The sequence below is a fragment of the Bos mutus genome, chromosome 3, assembly GCF_027580195.1.
Source record: "Bos mutus isolate GX-2022 chromosome 3, NWIPB_WYAK_1.1, whole genome shotgun sequence".
In the NCBI taxonomy this organism is placed as follows: domain Eukaryota; kingdom Metazoa; phylum Chordata; class Mammalia; order Artiodactyla; family Bovidae; genus Bos; species Bos mutus.
Genome location: NC_091619.1, coordinates 79,090,547 through 79,102,555, shown reverse-complemented (window position 1 = coordinate 79,102,555; position 12,009 = coordinate 79,090,547). Strand labels below are relative to the sequence as shown.

Here is a 12,009-nt window from a genome sequence, read left to right as displayed (position 1 = left end):
GGGAATATTCAGAAAAGGTGACCATGCCATTTGGGATTTCATAATATATAAGGAAGAGAGTGCCATACGTACTCAAGTAGAAAACATAGGAAAGGCAATTCCAAAGAATTAAGGAAAGACATGAATTATCCTTCAATGGAAACATCAAATTTTGTGAATTCCCTGGTTGCCTAGTGGTTCAGTTCAGTTCAGTTGCTCATTTGTGTGCAACTCTTTGCAACCCCGTGGACTGCAGCACACCAGGATTCCCTGTCCATCACCAACTCCCTGAGATTGCTCAAACTCGTTTCCTTCAAATGGGAGATGCCATTCAACCATCTCATCTTCTGTTGTCCCCTTCTCCTACTGCCTTCAGTCTTTCCCAGCATCAGGGTCTTTTCCAGTGAGTCAGCTCTTCACATCAGGTAGCCAAAATATTGGAGCTTCAGCTTTAGTCCTTCCAAAGAATATTCAGGACTGGTTTGATCTCCTTGCAGTCCAAGGGACTCTCAAGCGTCTTCTCCAACACCACAGTTCAAAAGCATCAATTGTTTGGCATTTAGCTTTTTTTTTTTTCTATATTACCAATATTTCTTTTTTTTTTTAAACTTTACAATATTGTATTAGTTTTGCCAAATATCGAAATGAATCTGCCACAGGTATACCTGTGTTCCCCATCCTGAACCCTCCTCCCTCCTCCCTCCCCATACCCTCCCTCTTGGTCGTCCCAGTGCACCAGCATTTAGCTTTCTTTATAGTCCAACTCTCACATCCACACATGACTACTGGAAAAATCATAGCCTTGACTAGACAGACTCTTGTCAGCAAAGTAATATCTGTACTTTTTAATATGCTGTCTAGGTTGGTCATAGCTTTCCTTCCAATGAGCAAGTGTCTTTTAATTTCATGGCTGCAGTCACCATCTCCAGTGATTTTGGAGCCCAAGAAAATAGTCTGTCACTGTTTCCATTGTTTCCCCATCTATTTGCCATGAAGTGATGGGACCAGATGCCATGATCTTATTTTTTTGAATGTTGAATTTTAAGCCAGTTTTTTCACTTTCATCAAGAGGCTCTTTAGTTCCTCTTCGCTTTCTGCCATAGGGTGGTGTCATCTGCATATCTGAGGTTATTGATATCTCCCCCAGTGATCTTGATTCCAACTTGTGCTTCATCCAGCCTGGCATTTCACATGATCTTCCATGTCCAGTTCTTGACCTGCATACAAGTTTCACAGGAAACAGATAAGGTGATCTGGTATTCCCATCTCTTTAACAATTTTCCACAGTTTGTTGTGATACACACAGTCAAAGGCTTTGGAGTAGTCAATGAAGCAGCAGTAGATGTTTTTTCTGGAATTCTCTTGCTTTTTCTATAACCTAGTGGATGTTGGCAATTTGAGCTCTGGTCCCTCTGCCTTTTCTAAATCCAGCTTGTACATCTGGAAGTTCACCGTTCATGTACCGTTGAAGCCTAGCTTGGAGGATTTTGAGCATGATCTTGCTAGCATGTGAAATTAGTGCAATTGTGTGGTAATTTGAACATTTTTTGGCATTGCCTTTCTTTGGGATTGGAATGAAAATTAATCTTTTCCAGTCCTGTGGCCATTGCTGAGTTTTTCAAATATGCTGGGATAATGAATGCAGCACTTTAATAGCATCATCTTTTAAGATTTGAATTAGTTCAACTAGAATTCCATCACCTCTACTAGCTTTGTTCATAGTGATGCTTCTTAATGCCCATTTGACTTCATAATTCAGGACGTCTGGCTCTAGGTGAGTAATCACACCATCATGGTTATCCACGTCATTAAGATCCTTTTTGTGTAGTTCTTCTTTTATTCTTGTTAACTCTTCTTAATATCTTCTGCTTCTGTTCTCTTAATATCTACTGCTTCACTGCTAAGGTCCAGGTTCAATCCCTGGTCAGGGAACTGAGATGCCATAAGCTGCTAGTGTGGCAAAAAAAAATTTTGTGTGTTTCAAGTCTTTGACTGTGTGGATCACAACAAACTGTGAAAAATTCTTAAAGAGATGGGAATACCAGGTAACCTTACCTGCCTCCTGCGAAACCTGTATGCAGGTCAAGAAGCAACAGTTAGAGCCAGACATGGAACAATAGACTGGTTCCAAATTGGGAAAGGAGTACATCAAGGCTATATATGGACACCCTGTTTATTTAACCTATATGCAGAGTACATCATTCAAATAGTAATGAATGAGTAATGAATAGTACATTTGAGAAGACATTTCTCAACTTTTCCATGTCTGTCTGTCTGTGAAGTGGGTATTATAATGGTAAGACTGCATATCTACAAGTACCCCCATACATAGTAAGAATTCTATTAATGTTAATTATTATAATCATCTAAAAGTAATAATGAATCCTGCTAAGGACTCTGGGGAGTGCAGGTTTGCTTCCTTGAAGGAAGGAAGGAATATATTCCAAATAACAATAAAAAGAATATCAACAAAGTCTATAAGAATATGTATGTATATGTGTTTGAATTAAATACATTAAAGTATAGATAGGAACATTGCTGGTGAAAATCATGTAACATTAATAGAAAAAAAGGAGAATGACTAAGTTTAAATGTTTTTTGTGTCAATGACAAATTTCATCAAACTGGAAGGCATTAATTAATCACTGTTAAGAAGGAAGCTCCAGATAAGGAGAAGACTGGTAGGGAGCATCAGGTTGGTTAAATAGTTCAGGGCTGTAAACCCAGGACAATTAGAAGAAAGAGAGAGAAAAAGAGGTGGGGGATACGGGAGAAGGGAAGGGGAGGAGAGGAGGAAGAGGCAGAAAGCCAGGGGGAGGACAAGGGAGATAAGGAAGGATATATATGTGTGTGTGTGAATTATCTGGCTTAATAGTATTTCATGTAAAAACTACCAGTGCTTAAGCTTAGTAGGTTTTCAATAACTTTATGTGAAACTGATTGAAGGCATAAGGCTTATAATTAACCACAGACATATGAGCCAATGGTGTAATGTGATTTCCAGAATGCCGAGGCAGATCTGAACTAAATTGATCTGTCTGTTTTGAGGGAGACAGCAATCCCACCTGCATCTTGCTATTGGTATGAAGTCAAGATTCTGAGCCAGTTCTGGATAAAAATTCTAATAGGAATATCAACAAAGTTCACCACTGGGCTGAGAATGGTTAGGTCTCTAGAAAATCATGATTTAAGAAAAAGTTGAAGGAACTAAGACTGCCCTGAGAGCTATCTTCAAATATTGGAGGGATCCTGCCCATGGGAGAGGGATAAATTTACTCAGTTTTGCTGAGGGGGTCAGAAGAATGAACAGAGGAAACTCAGATTAAGCCCTCAGATTAAGGAAGGACCGTGTGACCTAAATAACTGTCAGTGGAATGGGCAGTCTCAAAATACAGAGGAGAATTTTCTGTCATTGGCAAGGGATTTAGAGGCTGGATGATCATTTGTTGTAGATTTTTGCTTCATCGAAAATCATGATCTGTAATGTCACATCAGACTCCCAAGGTTTTATTTTTTTCACTTGAAGTGCTGAATTAGAATTTTATTAAACAATGATGTCAGTTTCTATATGAGCTATTTTAACACTGTCTTCATTTCTGTAAGTGATATATAAACAATTGTCAGTATAATGATAAGTTCAGTCAGTTCAGTTCAGTCGCTCATTCATGTCCAGTTCTTTGTGACCCCATGGACTACAGCATGCCAGGCTTCCTTGTCCATCACCAGCTCCCAGAGGTTGCTCAACCTCATGTCCATCGAGTGGGTGATGCCATCCAACCATCTCATCCTCTGTCTTCCTCCTCTTCTTCTGTCTTCAATCTTTCCCAGCATCAGGGTCTTTTCCAGTAAGCCAGTTCTTAGCATCAGGTAGCCAAAGTATTGGAGCTTCAGCTTTAGCTTTAGTCCTTCCAATGAATATTCAGGACTGATTTCCCTTAGGATGGACTGGTTTGATCTCCTTGCAGTCCAAGGGACTCTCAACACCAACACTCTCAACACTTCTTCTCCAACACCACAATTCAAAATCATCAATTCTTTGGTGCTCAGCTTTCTTTATGGTCCAGCTCTCACATCCATACATGACTACTGGGAAAACCATAGCCTTGACTAGATGGACCTTTGTTGGCAAAGTAATGTCTGCTTTTTAATATGCTGTCTAGGTTGGTCATAGCTTTCTTTCCAAGGAGCAAGCATCTTTTAATTTCATGGCTGCAGTCACCATCTCTAGTGATTTTGGAGCTCAAGAAAATAAATTCTGTCACTGTTTCCATTGTTTCCCCATCTTTTTGCCATGAAGTGATGGGACTGGATGCCATGATCTTAGTTTTTGAATATTGAGTTTTCACTCTCCTCTTTCACTTTCATCAAGAGGTTCTTTAGTTCCTCTTTACTTTCTGCCATAAGGGTTGTGTCATCTGCATATCTGAGGTTATTGATATTTCTCCTGTTAATCTTGACTCCAGCTTGTGCTTCATCCAGCCTGGCAGTTTGCATGATGTACTCTGCATATAAGTTAAATAAGCAGAATGACAATATACAGCTTTGACGTACTCCTTTCCCAATTTGGAACCAGTCTGCTGTTCTATGTCCAGTTCTAACTGTTGCTTCTTGACCTGCATACAGGTTTTGCAGGAAGCAGGTAAAGTGATCTGGTATTCCCATCTCTTTAAGAATTTTCCACATTTTGTTGTGATCCACATGGTCTTTGTATAAGAGTTTGTATAAGTTACAAAGTTACAATCTGATTATTCAAACAACATCCAATATCATGAAATTTAAGTAAAAAGAATTTGGAAAGTGTCTGAGGATTGTAATGTGACTTGAACTATGATAGTATGTGTTATTGCCACATACCAACTTAAGATATGAATTATTTTAAACTTTGAACAGTTGTTAAAGAATGTATGCATAGCTCCTTCTTATATTGTTCCAATTTCAGTTCTTAAAGATCCGAATTTCATTAAACAGTATTATAATTGGAGGAAAGATGATCTAAGACATACTAAAGAATGGAGTTTAAGGTAAGTAATTTTAAGTGTCTAGAATATTTTACTGTGCACCTGAAATATCTATTATTCACTTTCTACTAACTAAACTATTAGAAGAAGCCCATTGAATTTCTTTAAAACCTGAACAAAACTAAGTATCATTTTGTTCTTTCATATGAACCCAGATGGGAAATATCTTTGCTATCTACTGGCTTCCAAAGATAGAGACAGGACCTGAGCCACCGTGAAGGGATCTCACAATACTTTTCCTGTTAATTTTCTTGTTTCCATCCTCGTTGTTGTTCAGTCACCAAGTCATGTCCAACTCTTTGTGACTCCATGGACTGCGGCACACCATGCTCCTCTGTCTGCCATTATCTCCCAGAGTTTACACAAATTCATGTCCACTGAATCAGTGATGCCATCTAACCATCTCATCCTCTGCCACCCGCTTCTCCTTTTGCCTTCAGTCTTTCCCAGCATCAGGATCTTTTCCAGTGAGTCAGTTCTTCTCATCAAGCGGCCAAAGTATTGAAGTTTCAGCTTCAGCATCAGTCCTTCCAATGAATATTCAGGGTTGATTTCCTTTAGAATTGATTGGTTTGGTCTCCTTGCAGTCCAAGGGACTCTGAAGACTTCTCCAACATCACAATTCAAAAACATTAATTCTTTAGTGCTCAGCCTTCTTTATGGTCCAACTCTCTCATCTGTATAGATCACCAGTTAGCATTTCATCTTTCTCATAGCTTCAAATACCTTTTCTTCTTTCACAGAAGGATTATTCACTCAGGAACCAAGTATATTAAATTAATGAGGAAGTATGTAATTAAATACAATGTTAAATTGTGACAGTATCTTTTGGAATTACTTTTAGACCACATTAAGGAAGGGACCTTAATCTCAGCTTTGGTCTTGTGACTTCCAAAGGCAGGTTTTTTGCTTCATCATGTTAGAGCACAGATTCCATCTCCATTCTGTGGTACTGGCTGTGTTGCAGTGATCATTTATTCTGATGTGTTTATTTCAAAGCATGCGGTGAATGTGCTACCACAAAGCTAGGGGAATTACAGTTCCTATTTTTTGTATTTATTTCATTTTTTAGCTCCTTGTTAGCACTGTGACCTCTTTACTAGGTGAAAATACAGGATTAATAAAAATAGTGTGCTTATTATTAATTTGTGTAGAAACCAAGGCTCTTAAAATAGACTTTCCTGTCCTTTAATATCATAGTTCAGATCGAGTTTTTCAGTTGGAGACTTTTTTTCAGATAATTTCTGCATCAGCCTTCCTTCGAGCCAAAATGGAGAAAAGCTTTTGCATTAGATGGATACTTTTCCGCTTTCAGAGTAAATTGCAAGCATTAGAAAAGTTTTTACAGAGCAGAAGTTGAAGAAGTATGAGCATGGTTTTTGTGTTTTTTTCTGGAAGGCATGTTTCAAGTTTCGCTTAAAGAAACCTACGTAGAATATAAGGTTAATTTTGCTTTGACATGACTTCCTTCTCAATTTCCTCTGACAGAACTACCTTGTTTTATTTGTTTGATTATTGATTCATTATGTAAGGCCAGTCCCAGAGAACTCAAAATGTAGAAGGAGTAGGACAATGTCATTTTCACCTTATCCACCCACTTCTCCCATATGGCTGAAATAATTGTGAGCTGTTGGAGTGCTAGAACATTTTCCAAAATACATTATTTTGAAGTTATAGGTCAGATTATCATGTGCATGGTAACCCTGTCAGAATAAAACTCTCACACCTTATGCCATCTGGTGGTTGATGAGAATATATTTAGATCAGATGATAACAAAACATTGATTTAAACAATATTTAAAGTGTTTAAAAGATATATTTATCTACATAATTTTATTGCATGCAAAAATATAAAGTATGGTAGAATCCATTTTTTAAAATAATTAATAAAAATCTTGTTTATCAAAATATATAAGGTATAATAAAGTAGTCAATTCACGAAATTCAAGTAAAATTTTTGGGAATTTATGCAAGTGAGTAGTTGGTCTATGTGTACATGGAATATAATACTTTATGCATCTCTATGGTTTTAATATTTGAAAATGCTTTCCTCACAAGGAAATTTCCCCTTTGAAAAAACCCAGAAAATGCAAATTGAGAGTCTTTCATCTACACAGTTCAGGAAAAAGACTTATCCCTTCTGCCTCGTGGCCCTCTCCCTACTGTCTTCCCATCCCCCCATCAATCAAGACTGATTCATAAGCTACCCTAAATTTTTTTTTTTTCTTCCGTATTGTTTGGGAACATAGGATCTTTTCACCACTTTGTGCTTTCTGCCTGGGATATCTTTCCCAGCAGGGTCTCAAGTTAGGATTTGGTTTGAGTTAAAAGGTGGGACGTGAGGCACTTAAATGCAGGGACATGGGAGCCAGACTTTTTGCATCTGAATCCTGGCTCTGCCAGTTACCAATTCTGTGACCTCGGGCATGTTATCTGACTGCTTTGTCCCTCAGTTTCCTTATCTATTAAATGGCAGTAATAACTCTACCCACCTCCCAAGGAGATTGTGAGGATTAAATATACTGATACGTGCATGTAAAACGCTTCAGACGGTATCTGGTACATGTAAAGTACGCCCCACTTGCGGTTCACTGTTATTCATCTTTTCCTTGCTGTGGCCCTAGATCAACTGTCACATGCAAACTCTTTCTTTCTGGGCAGCATGGGGTAAGGGGGTGGGCTATAGTGTCAGACAGATCTTGGGCAAATTCTTACCCTCTCTGAGCTTATCTCCTTATCTGTTATATGAGATATTACCTACTTTGCAAAGTGGTTTTGCATTTGATCTCTTGAATGAGATCGTATATATAAAAACCACATAGTGTTAGTATATGGACCTTCAGTAAATATTAGTTCCCAAGGAGAGGGGCTGACAAAAGCCCATGTTCCCCAACTTTTTAGAGAATAAAAATAGAAACATGTAAAATTGTTGAAATTTTCTTAGTTTAGAAACAAAAAATCAATACCTGTCAAGGCCACATGTATTTCAATCCCACTCTACCCATGGTTCTTTTCCCTTCTCTGTCCTGTTATCTCTTCAGCCTGGCAAAGTACCCCACAAGGATGGCATGAAGATCCAACTCAAGTGTGTTTTGTGGAACGGTCCCTGCTTCAGGCTCCCATGTCCCCCCATCCTGTCCTTCTGCAGCGCTCTGTCCCTGTCTCTTTCAGTGCCTGTGGTAGGGAAATTCATCTGTTCATGCAGAATGATCGGGGCAGGACTGTTTTTGTAGCTTTGTATTCTCTGCACTTAGCCTGGTACCTGGCAACTAGTAGGCACTTGATTCGTGTAAGTTGAATGATACATACGTACCCTGTTTTCCCACTTAATAAAAGGATTAAATGTGAAGGCAGTTAATTTTAGGAAAAGTAAAATGTTGGGGCCCATTCTAATGTACTGATTATGATTATATTTGGGGTATTCTAAGGGTATAGTCATAGAGCAGTGATTGAAAACTGGAAATATAAATGACTGTCATGAATATTTTATGCAAATTCTTAAGTTTTACACATGTTTTTAGTTAGTATTAATAGGAACTCACTGTCATTATAAACAAGCTCATAAATATTCATGAACCAATCATTTGGTTTGGTGTTCATTTCTAAGGTCTTTTTTCTTTCTTGCCGGACTTTTGGCTATTCATGAAAAGGCTTTATATCTACCAAGACATGGGAAAGAATATGAACCTAGAATCTAATCAGTAGTTCATATTTATTTTCTCTAGAGAAAAGGAAAGCTACAAACTAGGAAAGCAGTGCAAGCTTTTCTTTTGACTATCCTTACTTAAGCACATGTAACATGACTTTTACATCATACTCTATACCTAGTGATTGCTTATCTGGTCATGGAAGGAACTATGGCAGTCATCTAAGCTTTGTCAGCCAGCAAGTTATCTAATAAAAGTTAGCAATTCTGGAGAAGTTTTACATTCGTGTGACTTTGGGAAAGAATATTGCCCTTGTCCATACCTTGAAGTACAAAGGAAACCAAAACTAACATGATACACCTACTGTATGCCATGCATTCTCTCTGCATTTCCTGATGGCACTGGCCACACTGTGGGGCGGACAGTTACACCTCCAAGCATAAGCACACGCCTGTAAGTGTAACCCACAAGAATATCCATCAGCCACCTTCAAAGCCACAGCAAATCAACCTACACTCAAAGTCAGACCACTTCCCTTGTCATACAGACACAGCCTCATGACAAGGTTCCTAGCTTCCCTCTTCAACTGGATTGTCACTCCTGGGTTTCTAGACAGGATTGTGGAGGAAATGTAGAGGTAGCTGTGAAATTAAAAGACGCTTACCCCTTGGAAGGAAAGTTATGACCAACCTAGATAGCATATTCAAAAGCAGAGACATTACTTTGCCAACAAAGGTCCATCCAGTCAAGGCTGTGGTTTTTCCAGTGGTCATGTATGGATGTGAGAGTTGGACTGTGAAGAAAGCAGAGAGCCGAAGAATTGATGCTTTTGAACTGTGGTGTTGAGAAGACTCTTGAGAGTCCCTTGGACTGCAAGGAGATCCAACCAGTCCATCCTGAAGGAGATCAGTCCTGGGTGTTCATTGGAAGGACTGATGCTAAAGCTGAAACTCCAATACTTTGGCCACCTCAGGAAAAGACTCTGATGCTGGGAGGGATTGGGGGCAGGAGGAGAAGGGGACAACAGAGGATGAGATGGCTGGATGGCATCACTGACTTGATGGACATGAGTTTGGGTGAACTCCTGGAGTTGGTGATGGACAGGGAGGCCTGGCGTGCTGCGATTCATGGGGTCGCAAAGAGTCGGACACGACTGAGCAACTGAACTGAACTCAACTGAACTGAATGAAAAAATGAGGCACAAAGAGATTAACCAACTTGCCCAAAGTTATTGATAAACACATACTGTTTTTGAAAACTGAAACTTTATTTCCCATCTGCCTATGAAGATGTGCTTATTAAAAGCTTAAAATTTTTCAGGTACATGTAAAAATACTACCTACCCAATTACTAACACAAGTCAAGTCTGCTATTGTGGAAAAGTTTTGTGGTTTTGGATCGATTTTAATCCTATTATTAAACAGTGTTAGTTCCTTTTTTCTTCTGTATAAAATGGGTTGTGCATGTGTACTCAGTCATGTCCGACTCTTTGTGACCCCCTGGACTGTAGTCCATCAGGCTCCTCTATCCATGAAGTTTTCCAAGCAAGAATACTGGAGTGAGTTGCCATTTCCTACTCCAGGGGATCTTTCCAACCTAGGGATCGAACCTGCATCCCCTGCATTGCAGGAGGATTCCTTACCTCTGAGCCACCAGGGAAGCCCTTTAGTAAAAATGGATTGTTGTTTCTGTTGTTCAGTTGCTGAGTCGTGTCCAACTCCTTGCAACCCGGTGGACTGCAGCACACCAGGCTTCCCAGCTATTCACCGTCCCCTGGAGTTTGCTCAAACTCATGTCCATTGTCAGTGATGCCATCCGGCCATCTCATCCTCTGTCACTTCCTTCTCATCCTGCTTCAGTATTTCCCAGCATCAGGGTCTTTTCCAATGAGTCAGCTCTTTGCATCACATGGCCAAAGTACTGGAGTTTCAGCTTCAGCATCAATCCTTCCAATGAATATTCAGAGTTGATTTCCTTTAGGATTGATTAGTTTGATCTCCTTGCAGTCCAAGAGACTCTCAAGAGTTTTGTCCTGCACCACAATTCAGACATCAATTCTTTGACACTCAGCCTTCTTTATGGTCCAGCTCTCACATGCATATACGACTATTGGAAAAAACATAGGTTTGACTATACGGACCTATGTTGGCAAAATAATGTCTCTGCTTTTTAATATGCTCTCTAGGTTTGCCATAGCTTTCCTTCCAAGGAGGAAGCATATTTTAAAATGGATTGTCATGTGTTATATCAAAATACCAATATAAAACTTTCTTATATTTGTAAAATATACTCTTAGTTGTACTGTATTTTAAATAAAGGGGTTAATATTCATTGTTTCTAAGTTCCTTTAGTGTCTGATTTTTTGACTGTGTGTTTTAACTCACAAAAATATGTGATCATCCTTTAATGTAACTGTTTGATTCCAGTTTCTCCAGTTATATAGAAAGTATCTATTCTGGATACGTTAACTTAATGTATGCTTGTGTTATCCTTTCAGGATTATTGAAGTTAAACATTGTTTTTGTAGGTTTACATAATTACATATTTAAGGCATTTTTAAGCAGGAATTACTTTTTTATTCCCCAAAGATTAAACCTTGAGTGCCATCTTGTGGTTAAGAGAGAAATGGCATTAGAATGAGTATTTCAAATGTCCTTTTTAAAATAAAGACATGGAAAAAATTAGAGGAGAAAAATTCTTTTAAAAAATAATTTTACTTAGTGTCTACTTAGATATTTTTAGAGACTGGAAGCTCAGTACTTCAGGAACATTCAAGTAGCTCTAACCTTCCTTATTTCAAGCTTAAATCTAATATCTTGTGATATTCAGCTATTCCAAATTTCTTTCATTCATTTAACAGACTTTTCTTGAACACCTATTATGCACTTTTACATATGTCTGCAAAGCCATCCAGAAAATGAGAAATTGCCTCCATATTATAAAGAAGATTTTAACAGAAAAAAAGAAAAAAAAATGAATTCGCTAAGGTTACACACTCAGTGAACGACAGAGCCGAAATTCAAATCCAGGCCTACCTACCAGATGCTACAAGGCATGCCTTATTTGATGAGATTGAGCATCAGCTCAGACACTAAGCACCTTGGCTTTTGATGTGGGTAGAAAGCATGATTCAGGGGAGACTGCTGTGGCAGAAGGGGCTTCTAGGTGGCCCTAGTGGTAAAGAACCTGCCTGCCAAGTAAGGAAACGTAAGAGATGTTTGATATGTTTACTGTTCATTAAACAATGAATATTAACTCCTTTATTTAAAATACAGTACAACTAAGAGTAAATTTTACAAATATAAGGAAGTTTTATATTGGTATTTTGATATAACACATGAAAATCCATTTTAAAATATGCTTCC

At 38.5% G+C, this 12,009-nt stretch overlaps 1 protein-coding gene across 7 annotated transcripts in view; it reads left to right on the top strand.

Moving 5' to 3' along the window:
- UBE2U (ubiquitin conjugating enzyme E2 U) overlaps nt 1-12,009 on the top strand; it is a 76,391-nt gene that overhangs the window by 47,487 nt on the left and 16,895 nt on the right. For 6 of the 7 annotated variants that reach the window (XR_011463696.1, XM_070367899.1, XM_070367902.1 and 3 more), the window contains one exon: nt 4,919-5,000. Coding sequence is in view for 6 of the 7 variants with exons in the window: in XM_070367899.1 (XP_070224000.1) it covers nt 4,919-5,000 (82 nt within the window). In the remaining variant the exon portion in view is untranslated. Of the gene's footprint in view, nt 1-4,918; nt 5,005-12,009 lie in introns of those variants that run through there. The other variant, XM_070367898.1, reaches the window with a different exon arrangement.